Below are 20,461 nucleotides of genomic sequence, written 5' to 3'. Positions count from 1 at the left end.
CTAAACTATGTACTGGGATTATAAATTCATATGCATTAAGTATAAAACGTTAATCTTCCCCAAGTACCATGCATACTGAGAGGGGTGGGGGTGGGGATTCTGGGATTTGTGTTAGTGAAAGAGGCAATTAGTCAATGACCCCCGGACCAATGGGAGGAGAGGGAGGAAGCAGCTGTCAGGTCACTGCAGAGGAGAACTTTGGGGCAGGTCATCTGTCAAGCAAAGCAATAGACTGCCTCTCAGTGGTGAAGAAATGCCCACCCACCTCACCATCCCCTCGTCCCCCTTACTTTGAATGGTTATGCAAATACCGGAGTCTTCTCTCCAAGATATTATTGAAAAGATTCGTGCCTGAGGAAGGCTATTATGATGTCTTCTAAGGTCTAACTTCCTTAAAGTCCATCTATTTGAGTGCGTAGTTGAAGGAACGGAGACTGTTTGCCCAGAAAGACCTCAGGAGTACCTGATCTCTGCCTTCAAATATCTGAAGGGCTTCTCTAGGCAAAAGAAAGCAGGCTTGTCCTATGTGGCTCTGAGGGAGGACCAGCTGGGGAGAGATTCAAGGACAACTCACAGAGCAGTTTTCTCCTGGTCAGAGATGTCTGGCCATGAGGTTGGCCAGTCAAGGAAGGGGCGGGCTCAGAGGACCACTGCACCAGCCATCAAAGGTGCTTCAGCTCTAAGTGGAGTCAGACTGGATGGTTTTAAGGGCTCGCCAACCCCGAAATCCTGTCATTCGAAGCTCCTGAAGTTAGACAGCATGCCCTGAGAAGGGCTTTTTTCACCTGGAAGCCTTTCTAGAAAGCACCGTGAACTTGAAGATAAGCTGGACTCCTGGTATGAGGAGCATCCTTGCCCCACTCCACGGAGTTGCTCATCTGTGATTCTCTCTCCCATCAGCCAACAGACTGGAGGGCAGGGTTGTATCTTACCCTTCCAGCGTCTCCGGGACCTAACAGAAAGCCTACAACAGAAGACACCCAGGGTGCTGCCGATCAAATGAAGGAGTCCTTTTAAAAATTCCCAATTAACACCAATATCCTGCATACCAGGTCTCGAGCTTGGTTAGTAGGAGGCCCAAAGATGAAGAAACCCTTCTCTCAGTGACTGTCCTTGGCACGTGTGTGCACGTCGAGAAAACCTAATTGAACTAGACTATTTCAAGGACATTTGAACGTAACATTCAAAGGGCCCTGCTTAGTCGGAAAATCCCTACAGGAACACATTTAGGTGGTATCACATCCCAGCCGCAATACACAGACATGCATGAAGCCCCTGGCCTCTCCAAGTTACTCTTACTGTAACTTCAGATTTGGGGGAGAGGGGATGGAAATGGTTTTTACTAAAGCAAGTATGCAGGCTATATGAAGGGGAGTAGCAATTTGTGCGAATATTGATTTTAAAAAGGAGGCTTTGATGAAATGTCAGGGTGTTGAGACCATATTTCATGCTGCCGCAGACTCTGGAGTAGACCATCACTCCCGTTGGCTGTTGGGTTCTTTGGTGGAAAGGTCCATACAGAAGTCCGGGGGCACATAGGGCAGCGTTCCCACCCATGGGCAGTCCTCCCACCCCTGCCCCATGCGCAGACCTCATGCATTTCCAAATGGGGGACATCGAGGATAACAGGAGAGAGGACCATTCAGGTCAGGAGAGAAGAGATTTTCGAGGGCCTGGGGAGACTGCCTGGAAGAGGGCTGAGAGCAGAGCCGAGCCTGCCCATCCAGGGACCACTGGCTCTGATCCGTGTGGTCCAATTGATAATTTGATGCAAGATGAATAACCCACTCAAGAAAGAACTTACTTGCAGAGTCCACTCCCCAGGGAGCACCACTGATTCTGCCAAAGAATTTCCCAGCATGCAAGGAGGAGGCGGCCTTGACTTTCTCCTGCTCCCATCCCCAGGCGCTGTCAGGAAGTCCAACCTTTTGTACTGAGAAGAAAAGACTATAATCGGGCGTTTCATTATGGCTCTGGAATAAAGCAGCTTTTCATTTTCACGTCATAGGAGGGGCAAGTGTGGAACTGTCCAGTTTTGAGGGACTGACAAGGCTTTATTTAGGCCCTGAATGCTTTCTTAGTTATTTTCAGTTCATGGCAGTCAGCATGTCCCTCTTCCCCTGCTTGGCCCACAGACAGCAGGAGTCAGGACCAGGTGTGATGGCTCAGGGCCTCACTACTCAGACCTGGGTGAGATTTTAAATTTTATTTCTCAAACATTTATATGAGGCTAACCACATGCCAGGTACTACTGTAACTGCTGTCTAAATATTATTTATCCCTCATGACATTGCTGACAGGTGCTTTATCATCCTCATTCTACAGATGAGGAAACTGAGGCCCAGAGAGATTAAGTCATTTGTCCAAGGTCAAAGCTGGGAATTCTGCCTCTCAGGCCCACGCTTTAAACCATCACGCCGTGGAGCTTTTGTCTTGCCTCTAGAAAACCAGGGCCTGGCTGCAGTGGGAGTTTGGGGCAGGCGTCTCCCTGCCAAGCCGGCTGTAGGTGTCTGTGCACTGGCTGCTTCCTCCGCAGACTCCCTCCAGCAGTCCTGCTGTCTCCATAACCCACTTCACCTTTCCTTTTGCCCTTGACATTGCCGTTAGCCCATTTTCAGTCCAACAGACCTCACAGCAAATCCCAGGCGGACTCTCACTCAGGCCCAGGTGAGTCTCCTCTAAGAAGGACAAACACCAAAGCACTTTTTGAATAAACCAAGTGTTGAATATTCATTATACAGAAAGACCACTATACTCTACAAAAAAGACTCAATCTCAGGGTTTCTTTAACGAATACTAACATCCCGCCCGTGCTTTGTACTATTTGATTACTAATCGCTAACTGCGTAACCTGGAAGCTCCCGAGCCCACTGTGCTTAAAGTCAAAGACCCACTGGGCCACTTGCCCACAGAAAATTAATTAGAACAGGAAGCAGAAATAAGCAGTCTTTGGAATACAGGATTCAATCTGCACCCAGCCTCCTCGAAAACACCTTGAGTGCAAACGTGAGACCAGCCTGAGCTCAGCCCAGCAGCTCCAGATGCTCCACCTCAGGGTGGTGAGTGCCAGGGACAAGCCGGGCCCCAGCCTTTCCCGAGAGAGGATAACGGTTTGCTTGAGTGTGGTCCCGGGACCAGCACCACCAGCAGCTATGACATTCGGGAACTTAAAAAGGCAGATTCAGTGATCTAGGGTCTAACAAGCCCTCCGGGGACTGTTGAATCTATTTACCCAGCTCACATCCCCAAGAGGAACTGGGCAGGTCAGTCCAGTGCTCGCTGTCCCACCTCTACCTGCCACAGACACACCTGGGGACACAGGTGGAGGGGAGGTGCATGTCTGTGCAATCTGGGGTCAGCGCCTCGATGCCTCAGCCCAAGGGGCTCATGGACCACAACTCCACGTGCCCCACCATGCGCAGGGTCAGCGCTCCCCGTCTGAGCGCCTCACAGTGCTCCAGTGCCTTTTGCAAACGAGAAGACTGAAGCCCAGGGTGCCTTAGCCACTTGCCAGGGTCACGGCCAGGGAGAGCCAGAGGCAAGGCTGGGGGCAGAGTTCCTTGCTTCTTCTCATCCTGCCTCTGATGCCCTTTCTAGTCTCCACTCCAGAGAGGCTCAGAAGGAGAAGGAGCTAGGCTACGGGCTGGGAACCCAGCTCTAGGAATTATTATTAGCCTTCTTAACTGTATACATTCAGCTTTCTTTTTTTTTAACCCTGCTTCCATACTTAACTTGGTTTCCGTTCTAATTAAGCTCTCTGTGTGCTGTGGCATCTCTCCTGCCAGATTTAATTGCCCTTATTTAAATTCTTTAATTAAAAGTACTGTGTGTTTCCAGATCCTGTAGTTGTATTACACGAGTAATTTAGATGACTGGACTGGTAAACCAAGCAACTGCGCCCTCCACTGAGGGCGGGGCTGGTCTGGGGCTTTGCATCCAGCCCAGAGATGTGTGAGGACAAGACCCTGCTAACAGGTGGCCTTGCTTCCTTCCTTCCTCCCACACTCTTCTGCATCACACAGCAGCCAGTGACCCAGTGCGCATGTCAGTCAGACCCTGTAGTGGTTGGTCCTGGCACCAGATGAACAGCCTAAGTCTGTTCACACAGCCTGCCCCTCCCTCCCCTCTTGGGCCCCATCTCCTACCCCGACCCCCCCCCAGGTACACCCTGGGCTCCTCCTCTCCTCCCTCACATCTTTGCCCTGCTCTCACCTCCTCAGTGAGGATCATCTGTCTCCTGCTCACCACCGCTCCCGAACCCTCGCACCCTGCTGGTCCGACTCCATCCAGGCTGCTGTAACAAGAGCAGAGACAGGGAAGCTTGACCAACAAGCATTTAGTTGTTCTAGAGGCTGGGAAGTACAAGATCAAGGTGCCCACAGACCTGGTGTCTGGTGAGAGCCCTCCTCCTGGTTTTCATATGGCCACCTTCTCACTGCGTCCTCACATGACAAAGAAAGAGATTAACCCTCCTGTGTGTCTTCTGCTGAGGGCACTAATCCCACCACACGGGCTCCACCCTCATGACTAACTACCTCCCAAAGGCCCCACCTCCCATCACACTGGGGATCAGGGCTTCGATACATGAATTTGAAGGGGGACACAGTCAGTCCGCAGCACTGCTCTACACTTTTGTGCCCAGCCCAAGCCCCTTCTAACACTGTAGAATTTACTGTCTGCTCCCCCTCCTAGAAGACACAAAAACGAAGATCTTCTCTTATTTAGTCACTGATGTAGCTCGGAGGCCAGGAACCGTTCCTGGCTCGTGGCAGGCACTCATTATATATTGGATGGATGGATAGATGGATGAATCATGTCTGCAGAGAGCACACAAAAGAACTGGACCCAACTGGTGCCCCAGAGCCCCTGAGGCTCGTCCAGATGACCTTCCCCCAGCCTAGGCAGTAGGGCACCAGCAGCTCTCCGGCAAGTCCACTCCCTTGAGGCCGGCGTGGGGATGGATAAACAGCAGGGCGGGCCTGGCCGCTCATCCTAGGGAGGAACAGTGAAGGGGACAGACTCCTGGACTCCCAGCCTGGTTCTACCACTGACTGACTGTGCGACCCCACCTCTCCAAGCCTCAGCCTCCAAGTCTACAAAATGGGGATAATTATCATCTGCACCCCTCAGTGAGGAATCTGCGAGACCGAGTGTGTGAAGCACCTGACACGGTGCTGGGGACGTGGTAGATAAGCCTTAAATACTTTGATCTCAGGTGCAGAGCCTGCAGACAGAGGTACAGACAGTAACCCAGGAGTGCGCAGCTCACCAGGGAGGGACTGAGTGGGGGAAGGGAAGCCTCCTTGGCAACCTCGGTGAATGGAATTTGCCCATTTGCCCAGAGAGAGGGTGAGAGCCCAGAGTTTGTTCAGTGACTGAGGCTGAGGTCCCAGGAGGAGGATGGGAGGGAGACTGGCCATGGCTGGTGCGGCTCTAGCACCAAAGGGTGGGCTGGCCCCCTCTCCATACCCCAGATACGTCTCAAGACACACCAAGGCTCGGCTCAGTGAGGCCTCCAAGGCAGCCCTAACACTCTCTTCTAGAAGACTCTCCTCTCTGAGAGTCCAGGGAGGGAGCTCCCCGGCCTCATACTCCACCCTCACCACAGGCCCAGGCACTCTCACTGAGGTTGTCTCCTCCACAGCCCTGCTCTCGGCCTCACTCCATTTCTTCCACATCTTTCCCGGAGGCCACACAGGCTGTTTCTGCCACGGGGTGGCTGCACTTCCTGTCTCTAGGGAGCCGAGGGCACGGCTGGGCCAGGGCAGGGCCTGGGAAATGTCGTACTCGAGTCTCTGAAGGGACACTTCACTTCTCCGAGACCTCTGCCCTCTCCCTCTCTCGGCCTTGGCACGGTGCCCCCGTGGAAGGCTTTCAATGTGCCTGAGAGGCTGGTGGGAAAGGAGGGGGCTGTGGCGTCTTCTGTTCTGGACAGATTTCTCCCAGCTTCAGCGGTCTGGGGTCAGTGAAGCAGCTTCGCTGTTGGCAAGGCCTGGCCCGAGCCGGCCGGCCGTGAGGATTTCTGAGCAGTCAGCATCTTCAGCGGAGTGGACGGGGCACTCGGCCTGGCCCCTCTTTCTGCCTGTTGTGCACTTTTTCTAGAGCTCTCCTCCTGATACTGTGATAGTCTCACATCCGTTTGTTATTTTATAGCTGATAAAGAGGTTGCCCATCAGTCCTGCAGCTTATCCTCCAGTAATCAGGACAGAAATTATTATCTGGCCCTAGAGACAATGCAACCAGAAGGCCGGGGCATCTTGCCCCAGGCCACACAGCCAGAAAAGCAACCAGAAAAGGATCTTAATTCAGCCCTCTCCCCTTTCTGTCTCACCATCCAAATTGCCGGCAGACTTTGGGGGTTAGAGAGCTGGGCTGGTTCATTCCCACACTGCCTGAGCTCTATTCCAGCAAAACAGGTAGGACACACCACTGAGTTGCCAGGGATGTTGGAGGGTCAGGGGAGGCTGGCCCCGGGCCCACTAAAGAAGCACCAGTGACACAGCACATCCTGGGTGTGAGTGGCCAAGCGTCCAGACCATAGAGACAGGAGCCATAGGAACCTGGGCCTGGTGGAGTGACGTGGTGGCCTTGCTTAGAGCAAGAGTCACAAGTGATGCCTCTCGGTTTACAAGTCCAGTCTTTGAGGGACAGGTGGGGACCCAAGGTGGACCACAGCTTTGGGGCTGGCCTCTGCAGTCATCCCATTGGGGTTCAGGAGCGTGGTATGGCCAGCAAAAGTGCAGAATCCTGGGCAATGTTGAAGGAGCCTCTCATCCTGGGGAAAAGAGGTAGTGGCCCTCTGCTCCGTGGTCAGTTCTGAGGGACACAGAACAAGTGGCGTTTGTCCACAGGAGGGCAACCAGGATGGAAAAATTCTACCGAAGTGTCCCACAAGGAACTGTGAATGTTTCCCCTGGTAAAGCGCAGAACTGGGGGACCTGGGCCTCAGCTGTCCCTGTGGGAAGGGAGGAGGTGGAGAAACAGGAGCCGCCCCCAGTGTGGAAACCAGAGGGCATGGCCTGGGGCGCCTGGCTGGGTGCCCCCAAGACAAGGATTTGAGTCATTGGAGGAGAATGCTCCAGAGACGGTGCGGCCCAGGGAAGAGTGCTCAGCCCGGAGGGCTGGTGCCTGGGCCTGGGGGCCCTGCTGAGCTGAAGCATCGAGGCTGGTCTACTTACAGGTGAGGACAAGAAGGCCAGCCTTCCAAGTCTCCCCCAGCATGGGACACCCGGGTCCTTTCTGAGCCCTCGACTGGGGGCCAGCCTTTCCTCTGTCCCCTCAGGGCCTGAGCCTGCAGGCTTCTCTCAGGCTGCATCTGTGGGCCCCAGAGGAGCAGCCATCTCTGTCCTCCTTTGTTCTGCTGTCTCTGCTCTCGGGAGCCGCGATTCCCTGCTCTGCTCGGGAGATGCTGGGGTCGGGGTGTTGGGGGAGGGGCTGCTTTACTCACTCGGGTGCTTCTGAGGAGGTCTGTGGCCCCCGGGATGTCTCCCACACATGGGAAATTGGGCATCCCACACCTCCCCACCCCCCACACACATAAATAGACTCCTGACCCCCACTCTGCCACCCAGCTCCCCACTCCCTGCCTCCTTCAGCCACACTCAAAACCCTTTCTCAAGGAGCTGGATTTTTGTTTTAATTTTTTTTAGTTGAAGAAAAACACATATGCATAAAGGAACATGCAAAGATACATACAAAAATAAATGTTCAACTCAGTAATTTCAAACAAAGCCAATATCTATGTAACTACCATCCAGGTCAGGAAATAGCACACTCCCAACCCCCCAAGAAGCCCGCCTTTGCCTCCTGTCCATCATTTTCCCACTCCCTCTTCCCCAAGGTAACCCCTCTCCCGACTCTCACACTGTGGTCATATTCTGCCTGTTTGGAAATATTTAAGTAGAATTGCGTATGGATTCTTTGTCTGGCTTCTTTTGCCAGCATGATATTTGTGAGATTTATCCTTATTGAGTGGAGCTCTGGTTTGCTCATTTGTAATGCTGAGTAGCATCCTGTTCTGTGAATAACCACATTATTTATCCATTCTACTATGGCTGGACGTCTGCACTGTTTCCAGGTTGAAGCTTTTACAATTGTGTTTCAGAATTGGTGCACACAGTTCTGCCAGATAACTACCTGGGCACGGGATCAGTGGGTGGCAGGCATGTGGTAGATACTGTCAGTGTCTTTGGCAGATGTGAGAACTGAGTCTCAGTGGTCGTCACAGGGATGGTAGTGGCAGACAGGGGATGACTTCCTTACAGAAGAGGTGTGCATCCCCCTGTCTCAGTGTGCGGTTCACTGGGACGGGCACAGGGGCAGCTGTGGGTGGACTGCAGAGTCCTGCTTCTGGAGGGGGAAGGGGGGACAGTTAGGAGGCTGATGCCATTGTCCAGGTGACAAAGGACAGTGATCCGAATCAGGGCAGGTATGATGGGATCAGGATAAGAAGACAATCATAAGGCAGGAGGGAGGTGGGATTGGCAGGAGTCAGCACCTGATCAGATGCTGGGGAGAAGGCAGAGGTGTCAGTAGAGATGCCTGGTTATTGCTGAGATGGGAAACACCAGAGGAGAATATTCTGGGGAAAAGGTGACTTTCACCATATACTCAAGTACCATTAAGCTACAGGGGGCCCACTTATAAGAACCTGCCTGCGTGGGAAGCCAAAGCCCAGCTGAACACATCTTTGGTGTAACTGAGACACTCAAACAGTCCAGCTGATGCCCGGGTGCCAACCAGCAGCCCTAGAGTGTCTAAGGCCTGCAAGGATCTCACTAAAAACAAAATTTGGGGGTTTTATCTTTGCTGCTGTAGGGCTGCATTGGGAAGCAGAACACCCCTTCTTTCAAGGGGCTTTGGGCATGAACCGAGTATCTATGGCTGCAGAACATTCTGGGACATCAGTAGCATGGAGGGAAACCATGCATGTCCAGGGCCAAGGGAGCCCAGTGCCTTAAGACGGTATCTAGGAGCCTGGGTTTGGTGAAGGCCAGCACTGATGACTCAAGAGGTCCAGTATGGGGACGCTCAGAGCAGGAGGTCCTGGGCCTCTCGTGATGCTCAAATTCAGGCCAATCATGGGATGGTCCTAGGGAACTAGGATTTGGGGGACAGGCCCCACAGTTAAGGGGAGCAGGGCCCAGCCACCAGGGCAGGTCCTGTAGGAGCAAACCAGTCAGCGAGACGGAAGCTGGGGTGGGGTGTCTGTCCCAGCAGAGAACTCAGACTCTACAAAGAAAACTGAGGCACAAGTTCAGTCTTAGGGAGGAGAGCAGCACCTTGAGAACGGGGAGCCTCAGGCTTCGTGGGAATGCTGACCCCAGAGCTCCCAGGCAGCTGCACACACAGACAGTTCCCACCAGCCACTAGGCCTGAGGCTTCCCGACGCCCTCTGACCTCACTTTCCACCCCGGCTCCTAGGGAGGCCCCATCCAGAACCGCAAGTCCAAGCGCTGTCTGGAGCTGCAGGAGAACAGCGACTCGGAGTTCGGCTTCCAGCTGGTGCTGCAGAGGTGCTCCGGCCAGCACTGGAGCATCACCAACGTCCTGAGGAGCCTGGCATCCTGACCCTGCTGGGAGCGGCCCCCACCCCTGCCCCCCTGCCCTTTGCTACTGTGTAGCACCTGCTGCAACGTTGCCTGCTGTCCGTGTGGGGTTGTTTGGAGTCTGGGGAACCAGGTTAGTGGGCCCCCCAAAGAGCTCTTTATTTCCTATTCAATTTTCACGGAGTTTATAGAAAGATGCTGAATGGTGGGTGAGGGTGTCATATCAAAAACTATTTTGCAACTGTAAATAGGGGACATGTGGAAAAATATTTATAACTGACAATAAACTACTATTGATTAAGAAAAGGGTTTGGCAGTCATTTGGTGCTCGGTGGAGATTCGGGCCTGACTCCCCTGAACTTGGGGTTCTTGTAGCCAAAGTGATGTACCTGTTGGCCCTCCCTGCTCCATATCCCTGAGAAAGGAGACTTTAAGCCCCTGCAGACTGGGGGAGCTTGTTGTGCAAGTTGCCAGCTTTCTCTAGGAGGCCCAGGGCGGCGAGAAGGGCACCCTGACTGCGGTGCCACCTCCAGAGAGAAGGTTCCCTCTTGCCTCTCCCACACCAGGCGCCACCTCCAGAAAGAGTCTCAGCTCTCCATCCTGAGAAATTGGGATTGCTCACGGGCCGCTGGAGCGCCATCCGCTGGGCTCCAGACCGAACTGCCCTCTCCTGAAGTCACCTCCTTCACCTCCCAAAGTTGTCCCCTCCTGCTTAGGCTCTTAGCAGTGACACTTGCCTACAGCAGAAGCCCCATCTGGTTGCTTAGACGAGCAATTCTAAAGCCCCACATGAGCGTCCTGAATCAGAAACCATCTAGGCTTGAACGAGCGCTCCAGGTGATTCTGATTCCCTGCTGAAGTTTGAGAAACACTCGCTTAGCACGACCCTCAGTCAGTCCACACGTGACCGCCCTCCTGTACTTGTCCAGGCTTCCATCCCCAGCAACTTCCTCCATGCATTCCACCTGTCCGTCACCTCCACTTCCTGCCACAATCCAGAGTGCCCCTGCGGCCACCCACTCACACCTCCACTGCTCCACCGTATCCCTAGTGTAGAGCAGAAGGACCAAGAGCATGGACTCTGGAGCCAGACAGCCCAAGTTCAAGCCCCAGCCTGCCGTTTACTAGCTGGATGATCTTGGGCGGCTCCTTGACCTCTCTGTGCCTTCATTTCCTCCCCTTAAAAACCAGGGAGACTAATGTTGTACCTTTTATGGGGTTGTTGTGGAAAGTAGGTGAGTAAATTTGTGTAAAACACTTAGAACAGAGACAGGTACAGAATAAATGCCATAAAGTCTTAGCTCTTATTATTTCATCCATTGACACCCTGACACCCAGTTGCTGTCACCGATCTCCACACCTTTGTAACTGATTCCATCCACACTTGATCATGCCTGTCCCATCCAGAGCTCACGCGACCTGACTAATACCCACTTGTATCTACACCATCTGCCTGGAGGCACTCATCATCACACTCATTGCTACCCAGGCCCACGCCCTACAAACTCCACTCAGAGGCACCCGATATCAACCACTGCCAACAGCATCCACGTCCTGAGAAGCAAACCTGAAAAGGGCATCCTCACTGTAAGCTAATATGGGGGCCGTTAAAACAGGACACAGGACATCAACATCCTCTGGGACATCAACTCACCGTCTCCCTGAGCCCAGATGCCCAGGCCGTTGGGGGAGAAGAAGCTCTGAGATGGCTTTGAGGGCCCTGACTCCTGGGCCTGGGGTCACGTGGCCAGTCCAGGCTCTGCTACATCTTGGAGGTATAAGGTAAGAAGTCCAAGGTCACATGTCTCAAAGTGGCAGTGCTGAGGTTGGCGGCAGGCAGGAGGTAAGAGCGTGAAGGAAAGAGGAGGGTGAAGAAGCCTCAGCCCACGTCCAGCCCCCTCCCATCCCAGCAGCTGGCTGCCTTTCCCCACTATTGCTGTCAGCTAATTAGCAGCTGTTTAGGGTTCTTGAACACCCCAGAGTGAGATCATTATGTTTCTTGACAATCTGCACATTAAATAACATTTTCTGACATAAAAGGCCTCTTCTAGCCTGTGTTCCAAGACCCCCTGGACAGCCAGCCCTGATGCCTGGCCCACAGCCCAGTTCTGCCACTCGTCCCAGCCTTCCTCCTCCCCTGCCCCTGGTCCCACGTGTTAGGACCGGTGAAGGAGGAAGCCAGGCTCCTCGCTGCCCCCTAGAAGATGGACAAAATTATTTGCAGATACAGTGACAGAGGCCAGCAGTGACCTGGCCCCATCCTGATTGACGTCGAAGGTCACCTGCCAACAGTCCCAGTCCTCTGACTCCTGCGGCTCCTGCGTCTCTGCCTGAGGCCTTTCTATGGCCACAGGCACCTGCTCCTGCCTGTGTGGGGGCAAACCGGAAGCATTAGGGTTTAGACCTCAGGAACAACCCCCGATCAACGAGGGATGGACCTCCTCACCCTTCAGGGGTGCAAGTGTGAGGCTAGATCCCCCAGTCTCCCAAAGGTCTCCAGTGGGTCTGAGCCTGGTGGCCACCCCAATATCCCTTTACTGACTTTCCTCCCTCCCCGTGTCATCTCCCTCCTGTGCTCGGCCCAGTCACCTCCCAGGCACTAGTCTCTAGCTCTGCTCCTGGGGCAAGCAGCCCATGCCCACTCCTCCCACACACGGTGCCACCCGGACACCAGTGACACTCAATCCACAACTATACCCAGCCCCTCCCCTGTGCCCAAGTCCAATGTCATTGATGGCGGGCCCTGGACTGTGCTGATCTGATGCGCAGAAAACAGACCTACTCCTCCTCCTCACCAGTGACCAGCACCCCCATCTTCCAAGTGCTCCAGTCAGAGTCCTCCCCTCGACCTCCCCCCACTCCTCAGCCCCATATCCTGTCAGTACATCGTGACAGTGATGCCTCCTAAACAGCTCTGCAGTCCCCTCCCCGGGCCTCTCCATCGCTCACAGGACCCTGCCTCCCACCTTCAGCCTCCCCCACCCCCACTTCATCTGCCCTCCACACTGAAGTGCTCACAGCGTCCTTCTCAAATGCCAATAAGATCCAATTTTTCCCTGGCCTACAGCTTTCAGTGAGTCTCACCAAAGCTGGTAATTGCCCAGCTCAGGCACCAGGCTCAGAGCTCCCTCCTGCAATGAGTCCAGAGGCTGAGTCTCGGAAGCGCCCAGGGCCTGGGGCCTTAGACACCAGGGTGGGTGCGGGTGTGAGGAGCCCCGGCTTCCCGGCTGTCACCCTCGCTGACACCTGTAACCAGAGCCCACCCTCTGAGGATGCTGGTGTCCCATGACTTCTTTCCTTTTTTTCAAGAAGTTTTCCTTGGGAGGGATATTAGTTTGTTGGAGCCTCTGTGATAAAGTGCCAGAGCCTGGATGGCTTAAACAACAGAGGTGTGTAGTCTCACAGTCCTGGAGCCCAGAAATTCAAGATCAAGGTGCTAGCAGGGCTGGTTCCCCTGAGGGCTGTGAGGGGAGGCCCAGGCTAGGCCTCTCTCCCAGGCTGGTGAGCAGCCGTCTTCTCCCTGGGTCTCTTCACACCGTCTTCCCTCTGTGTCTCTGTCCAGCTTTCTTCTCCTTATAAGGACACCAGTCATATTGGATTGGGGCCCATCTGAATGCCCTCATTTTAGCTTCAGTGCCTCTGTAAAGACGCTGTTTCCAAATAAGGTCGCATTCCGAGGTACTGGGCATAAGGACTTCAACATGTTAATGGGGGGGACACAATTCAATCCATACAGGGGAACAGAGAAGGGCAGGTGGCCAAGAAAAGACCCCAGGCCCCAGGAGGCTGCCTTGCCGGGCAAATCCTGCCTGTGGGGCAGCTCCGGCTGTCCTGGCCTCCACTGGGAGAGGGGCGGGCACTGAGTGGGAGACAGGGACTTTGTGCATAAGGACCTAGGATGTTCATCACTCCTTTTAGGGAAAACTGTCCCAACCTCAGTCCCAGCAGTGACCCTGTTTGTACCATGACCATGCTCTGTCTCGCCATAGCTGATTCCCCTGACCCAAGGGCAGGTGTGCAGAGGCTGGCCAGCGATCGCTGACTCAACACAGAGAGGTGAGCCGGGCCAGTCAGATTCTTCCTGCCAACTGGCACCATGACACAGAAAGAATATCCAGTTGGTGAAGAAAGCTGGGAGCCATGGCCACATATAGAGCCAGAGTCTACACATGCTGAGTTGCCCGGGGAAACCACAGCGAGCAAAGAGAAAGGTGCTGACGAACAGAGGCGGCGGACCCATCGTGAGGGAGCGCGAACGTGGCCATGACCCAGACAGGCACCCCAGACAGCCCTCCTCATCCTGGACCCAACCGCGCTCCGGCTGCTGATTCCTCTCCCTGCTTTTACAACAAACAAGACTGACTGGAGCAGGATGTAATCTAACCAGAATCTACTCACACACAGACTCTCATGCAGGCGTGAACGCACACACAATCCTGATAACTGCTTGCTCACAAGTAACAGACACACATGCGTGTGCATCTTCTATCTACACCCACACAGGCTTACACAGCCCCTCATGTACCCAGTGTGCACACACGCATGCAGTATGTCACACAGAGATGTGCATGCACACACACATACTGACCCTAAAGAGAAAAGTGATTTCTGCCCCCTCTCCAAAACTCTTTTGTATAGGCACAAGGCTGGCATCATTTAACATTACCTAGCATGGGCCCCGTGAAGCAGAGGCTACTGGAAATCAGAGCCCTGTTATTCTCACCTTCTCTTTCTAATTACAGGCAAGAGATTCGAGGGAGTTCTGAGGCAAGACAGAGACTTTCTGCCCTTAAGAGTCTGTTTGTTTGCTTGCTTCTCAGACTGATCACCACAGCCTAAAGCTCGGGAAAACAAACACAGGACAGAGTCACCCCAACCTGTGTCCTCCTCAACTCTGCTCCTTCTCCTGCCTTCAGAGCCCAGGAGGAACGAGGGGAATGCAGTGGGCACACCTCTAGCTCCTGGCCCCACGAGACCCCTGGACCCGCTGCCCAGCCCTCTGGCCTCAGCCCACCTTCTTCGACCCACAGACAGAAATTATATCCTTCCTTGGTGCTTCACTAACTGATTGCCCAGGAAGAACCTAGGGAGGCATTAGCCCTCACGTGGGTATTATTTTCAAATTGCCTAGTGTGCTCACACCTGGGGGCCGGACTTTGAAGACTGTCACAACATAATGCCTCTGTTTTTCTGCTCAACCTCCCTGTTGCTGTACCCAGGGGAGGGGGCCCACCCATGGTGTCCACAGGGAGAATCTCTGGCCAGAAGTGGCTTCATGGGACCCTGAGAGTCCACCCCCAACCCACCCCAAGCTCAGTTTAATGCTCTGGTGTCATCATCCTGAAATTCTTATTAATTTCTAGTCAAGGGGCTCTGAATTTTTATTTTGTGCTGGGCCCACCCAGCAAATTATAGAGCAGATGCTGCTTTTGACAAAGCATTTTTGTAGAAAACATCCAGAATCCAGCCCACAGCACAGAACTTTCTCCCAGGAGGAGCCACTCCTGGTGAAGGAGGCAGCTGAACCAAGTGGACCAGATTCTGTTTCCCCTGGGCCCCTCCCCGTCCCCTATCCCTCCCCTTTCCTCCTCTTGGGGACCGTTCACTTCCTGCTTCTGCCACCTTCACAATAGCCCCTAGGGGGCGCACTATGCTCCCTTTGTGCTCTGTCTGAAGTGTGCACCCAAATCCCATCCCCAGGTTCCTTGGTGAGGCACCCGAGGTTTCCAAAAGGGACTGAACTACTAAAAGGGGACTCTAAGGAAGTGATCCCCAAAGCAAGGAGAAGCACAGAAATTATCTTCCCCAACATTTCCTGCTCCTCTAAGACATTCTACTCACACCTGGTCCATGTTCAGTTCCTGACCGTGGAAATGCCCCTGGTATAACCTGACCCCTTTCCCTCCTAGGGCAGAAAAGCCTCATCTGTGCTCAGCGTGTGAGTCAGGCCCTGGGCTGGACCAGGTGCGCCCTCGGGTGGTGGGGGCAGGTAACTGAAGAAGCTGTTCCCACTCCTAGAGCTGATGGGCAGAAGGAGGGGTGCTTCCAAACCTCAGTGACAGCTGCAGCCCTGGAAGGGGGCCTCCCAATAGGGTCCTCAGCCAAAGGGAGGAACCCCCAGAGCCCAGCAGGGAGGAGCCTTCAGGGGCAGGACTGAGACTTGGGGAAAACACCTCCTTTCTCCTTCCTCCTGCTGTCTGACATTCTACCAAAGCCTACCTTTGGCCAAACCTAACTGGAGGCAGGGGGCCAAGGAGCCTTGATGCACAGAGAATGGAGAGAGAGAATAACCAGCACACACCCTCGGCCTCGCCCCGCTCTGGAGGCCCCCGGCCACGTGACCGCCTCTCCCGTCTCCCCAGCTCCCTCCCGCCCCCAGTCTCTGAATGCCCCCCACGTTGAAATTCACCATGCACGTCCTTTCCCATGAACTATCTCTTGTGTTGGTGTGAAAGAGAGGGGAGGGAGAGAGGGCTCCTCGCTCACAGCCTGGGTCCCTTGAGGACGGCGGCAGCCTTGCCCTCCACCCGCTGTCCAGCTCCTCTAGGGTCACCAAGACTCAGGCCTCCTTCCAGAGCCTCAGCCCCTCCTGACCAGCATGTGGCAGCCGGGAGTTGGTCCCAATCAAAGCCCTACAAGAGCTGAGATGGGCCCTGGCTTTGCAGTGCTGGACTAGCAACCTGGGTCCATCCATCTGAGTGCGTTTGGTAGGTCTTGGCTGCCTGGACTGGTGTGTTAGGAAAGATTCTGAGGCTCTGGCTTCCACAGGCAAGAGCACCAGTGGATGACAGGAGAGAGAAGAAGCACGTACACGGGTTACATGTTTGACCTTTCCACCCTGACCTTTCACCGCATTCCCCCGTGCTGCTCTAGAAGTCTCACTCCCAGCTGCGACTGAGCCTTTCCTTGAACCTCAGTTCACTAGGCTGGTGCTCTGAAGTCCGCCATTGGCTGGGGTAGTACTGCCAAGAGGCCACCTACCCACTGCGCCATGCCTACCCCATGGACCAAAACCCGTCACTGCTGTCTTCTGCCCAAACTGCATGGCCCCTCCAGCCACTGTGGCGTCAGCCCCTGCTGTAGGCATGCTTTCCTCAGCCCTGCCCTCTCTGGGCTCTGGGCCCCTCCCCCTCGCTGTCCGGGAAGGGGGCTGAAGTTCAGTGTCTGCTCACCTGCTGTGCTCACCGGGACCACGCTCAGTGTCTGGGGGAAAGTCACAGGCCAGGCAGCTTGCTTCTCTGGCCAGGCACTGAGGTAAGGACTTCCCATTTATTTTCTCATTTCATATTCATTATAACCCAGTCAGGCAGGGCTATTATCACCCCCCATTTTACAGTTAAGAAAACTGAGGCACGGAGAGGTCAAATCATTCTGTAAGGACATGTAACTAGTAATAGACAGCGGCTGGACTTCAACCCAGAGAGACTGACTACAGAGCCTGCCCTCTTAGCCCCTGCTACATTGTTCTGCTTCCCTCTGGGGCTGTGGGAAGCCCACAGTAACCTGATGCTCCAAGCTTCCACTGATTCCAGGGTGCCCCACCCGAGGCTCTGCCTGGACCAAAGGAGCAAATACCCCTAACAGCTAGAGCAGCACCGAGCCTGACCCACCTGAACTAGTGCTTCGCCAGCTCACCTAAACTCACGGGACCCTGCAAGGTAGGTACCATTACTAGCATCATTTTATAGATGAAGAAACCAAGTCAGAGAGGTTCAACAGCTTGCCCAAGGTCATACAGCTAGCAAGTGGTAGTAGCCAGAATTTGAACTCAGGCCCCCTGCTGCCAGTCCGTGACCCTAACAGCTACGCATACCTGCCGCCCGGCTGCCTGCATGGGATACAGAATTGCCCCAGGACATGCCAGGGCCCCCGGAAGCCAACCTCACGGGACTCCACGTGCTGCCAGGGCTGTAAACACTGCCCCCTGTTTCAATTCCCTGGTGAGCCTGACCTTCCAAACGTGACCACAATGAGAGTGTGATTAATGGGCCAATTATTTCTGTGGAAGACATCGTGCAAAATAAATAGCCCATTTCCCTTCAATTTACTGATTTAATAAATAAATAGCGCTCCACGCTCTGGTTTTGTTTATTGCTGCTCATACCTGGAAGTTTGTGATGAATCTTCACATTGCTCATTTCCAAAATTAATCAGATCTGCCAGATGACGTTGAAATACAGGGCCGCATTTGTCCTTCGATGTTAACAGCAAGACAGGCAGGTGGGGCCCCGAGGGAAGGAGGGTCACGGGGAAGGTTGAGCCGAGGGCAGGATGCTTGGGGCTCTGGGCCCGTGGCCGTGGAGACCCAAGAGCCCACGTGGGAGAAACACCGTCAGGGAGGCTCAGAACGCGGCTTTCTGGTTAACAGTTCACGGAAAACCACCAAGAGGGACAAGGGCAGAGAAGGGGCAGAAATTTTTTCCTCTGCTTCAAACTTGGGTAGCTTGGGGATATGGAACACGTGCAGTGTGTCCAAACTCCACTGAATGGGCCAAGCTCAGAAAGGCCTTCACCGCCTCTCTGGAGGTCACAAGTGATCGCAGAGTCACGTACTCAACTGGATATGAATCTGAACCATTTCACTCTCACTGAATAGCTCTGAGACCTTGTGCAAGTTACTGATCCCATCTGACCCTCTTCCTTTCCTCCCGTGTGAAATGGGCACTTGATCTTGGACTTGATCGTGGACTACTGTGAGACAGTGCCTGGCTGTCTTTTGTGGCTCCCTCTGGGCTGTGCAGGCACAAAGCAAAAGGGACCTAGTATTTGGGTATGTGTGTGGCCCCTCCCTGAGACTCTGCTCACACATGAACTCATCTTTAAAACCTTGGGACTCCCACTCTCATAAACAAAACGCCAACGTCCACTTTGCCTGTGTGAGCGTGTGTGAGCATGTGGGAGCGAGCGTGTGCGTGTGTGTGTGTATAAGCAGGAGCAGGAGGGCAGCTGTGAAGTGTTTGTGAGGGTGGGGTGGGGTGTTTGCTTGAGTGCAGGAGCATATGTGCATAAAGGTGCTATTAATGTCCCCAAGTGATGCTTGGGGACATGCTACAGCATAAGTCTGTATGATTGAATATACATGTTTGTGTGCACCTGTGCACAGCCATGCTGTGTGTGTGTGTGTAGATAAGTTCGCTTTTTTGACATTGATGTGACTGTGCCTGTTTATTCCCCTTTCCACGTATTGTCTTCCCATCAAACAGTTCTTTGGAAAGTCTCCACTGATCCCTTGAAGTCATCCATCTCCCTGTGCTGTCCCTCCTGCTAGACTATGACAACCTTGAGGACAGTGACATCACGTGATTTGTCTTCGTATCCTTCCTGGCTCAGTGCCTGTGTCCATTCAGCACCTGTGTGTCAGTCATCTGCTGGGTGCCATGTGCTGGGGATACAACCGTGAGTGGAAAGAGACCCAGTCACCACCCTCATAGAGCTTACAAGCTGGTCAAAAATGCAAATATCAGTCATGGGGTTAAACAAATAGGTAACATTGAACTGCAGTAAGTACCAAGAAGGAGACACACAGACTTCTGACAATATATAAAAGGCAAATTAGACTAGTCAGGGAAATGAGAGACAGATTCTGAGGAAGTGGCATTTGAGTTGAGCATGTCAAGAAGCATTCACTGGAAGATGGATAAACGTCCTTCCATCCCAGGGACCAGCAGGTGGAGAGGCAGGCGAGAGGGCCTGCAAGACAGCTAGTGTAGGAGGAGCTGAGAGAATGGAGGGGCAAAAGATGAGGGTGGAAGAGGTGGGACCCTCCCATGAGGGCCTCTGTAAGCTTTGTTAATGGTGGGGCCTGGATCTTCAGGGTGAGGGGAGCCACTGAGAAGTTCTAAGCAGGCAGGTGACATGACCAGAGTTGTGTTCAACTGGAGGAAGGCAAGCCCTTTCCCAGGTAGATCAAGTAGGAGGTAGGAATGATGGTAGCTGGGACTTGGGTCATGGCTGTGAAGATGGGGAGAAGAATTTCCAGAGATGTAGCAGGTGAAGCAGGCAGAGTTTGGCAGGGCTTGAATATGAGTGTGAGGAAAAGAAGGACTGAGGATTGAAAGAGGCACCATATTCCCTGGATGGAGGATGCTTCCAGATGGGCTGGTTCGGGAGGAAAGATCCTGAAGTCGGTCTTAAACCTTCTGAGTCTGAAGGACCTCAAGCAATGTCGAATGAGACGTCAGAAGAACCTGACAGTCTGACAGTGGGATATGTGGGTGTCAGGTGTGCACACGGCAGGGGATTAATATTGCGGCCTAAATTGATGTTCCTGGCTTCTCTCTCTCTCTGCCACCATTTCTTTTCATCGAGAGATAATGACGGTTCTTAGAAAATTTAGAAATAGACATGACTCACCTTGGATAGAGGCCTCGGAATGAGAAGGCTCTATAAACCCAAGTCATTACCAGCTGCCAGGTGTACAGAGTTTTACAGCTCACACAGGGCTCTAACTCATTTGAGCTTCACAATGACCTGGGATTATTACCTCCATTTGAGGTTACATGGTTTGTCCTGAGAAATCATGTATTGGATCAAGTGTAAACGACTTTCTTATTATCATCTGCCCTCTGAAAGAATTGAAACTGCAAAAAGCTTCCCTTCTGAAACACGTGAATTCAATCCACTTTACACATATCCTTGAGCACAAATTTAAAAGGCAAGGAAAGGGCTACAAAGACACATAAGGAAAAGTCCCTGGCCTTGAGGAGATCATAGTCCAGAAAACTAGAATCCCAGTTGATCATAATATAGAGAAACAGTGTGGGGCAATGCTAGTTAAGACCCTTTTAAATAAAGTTTCTCTGATTACAAAAATAGTAGGTGTCTAGTGTAAACAAACGCATAACATAGAACTGAAAGAGGAAAAGAAAAAGGATCCAAGATGCACCCAGAGGTAACCTTGTCCCTATTTTGTC

At 53.3% G+C, this 20,461-nt stretch overlaps 1 protein-coding gene across 2 annotated transcripts in view; it reads left to right on the top strand.

Annotated features, from left to right (window-relative positions):
• Positions 1-9,857, top strand: part of GALNT18 (polypeptide N-acetylgalactosaminyltransferase 18) — a 307,990-nt gene extending 298,133 nt beyond the window's left edge. For both annotated transcript variants that reach the window (XM_072969508.1, XM_031681195.2), the window contains exon 11: positions 9,424-9,857. In XM_072969508.1, coding sequence (XP_072825609.1) covers positions 9,424-9,570 — 147 coding nt within the window. In that variant the 3' untranslated portion in view covers positions 9,571-9,857. The remainder of the gene's footprint in view (positions 1-9,423) is intronic.
• Positions 9,858-20,461: the final 10,604 nt, after the last annotated feature.

The sequence above is a fragment of the Vicugna pacos genome, chromosome 10, assembly GCF_048564905.1.
Source record: "Vicugna pacos chromosome 10, VicPac4, whole genome shotgun sequence".
NCBI lineage: Eukaryota > Metazoa > Chordata > Mammalia > Artiodactyla > Camelidae > Vicugna > Vicugna pacos.
This window is presented reverse-complemented; position numbering and strand designations above follow the sequence as displayed.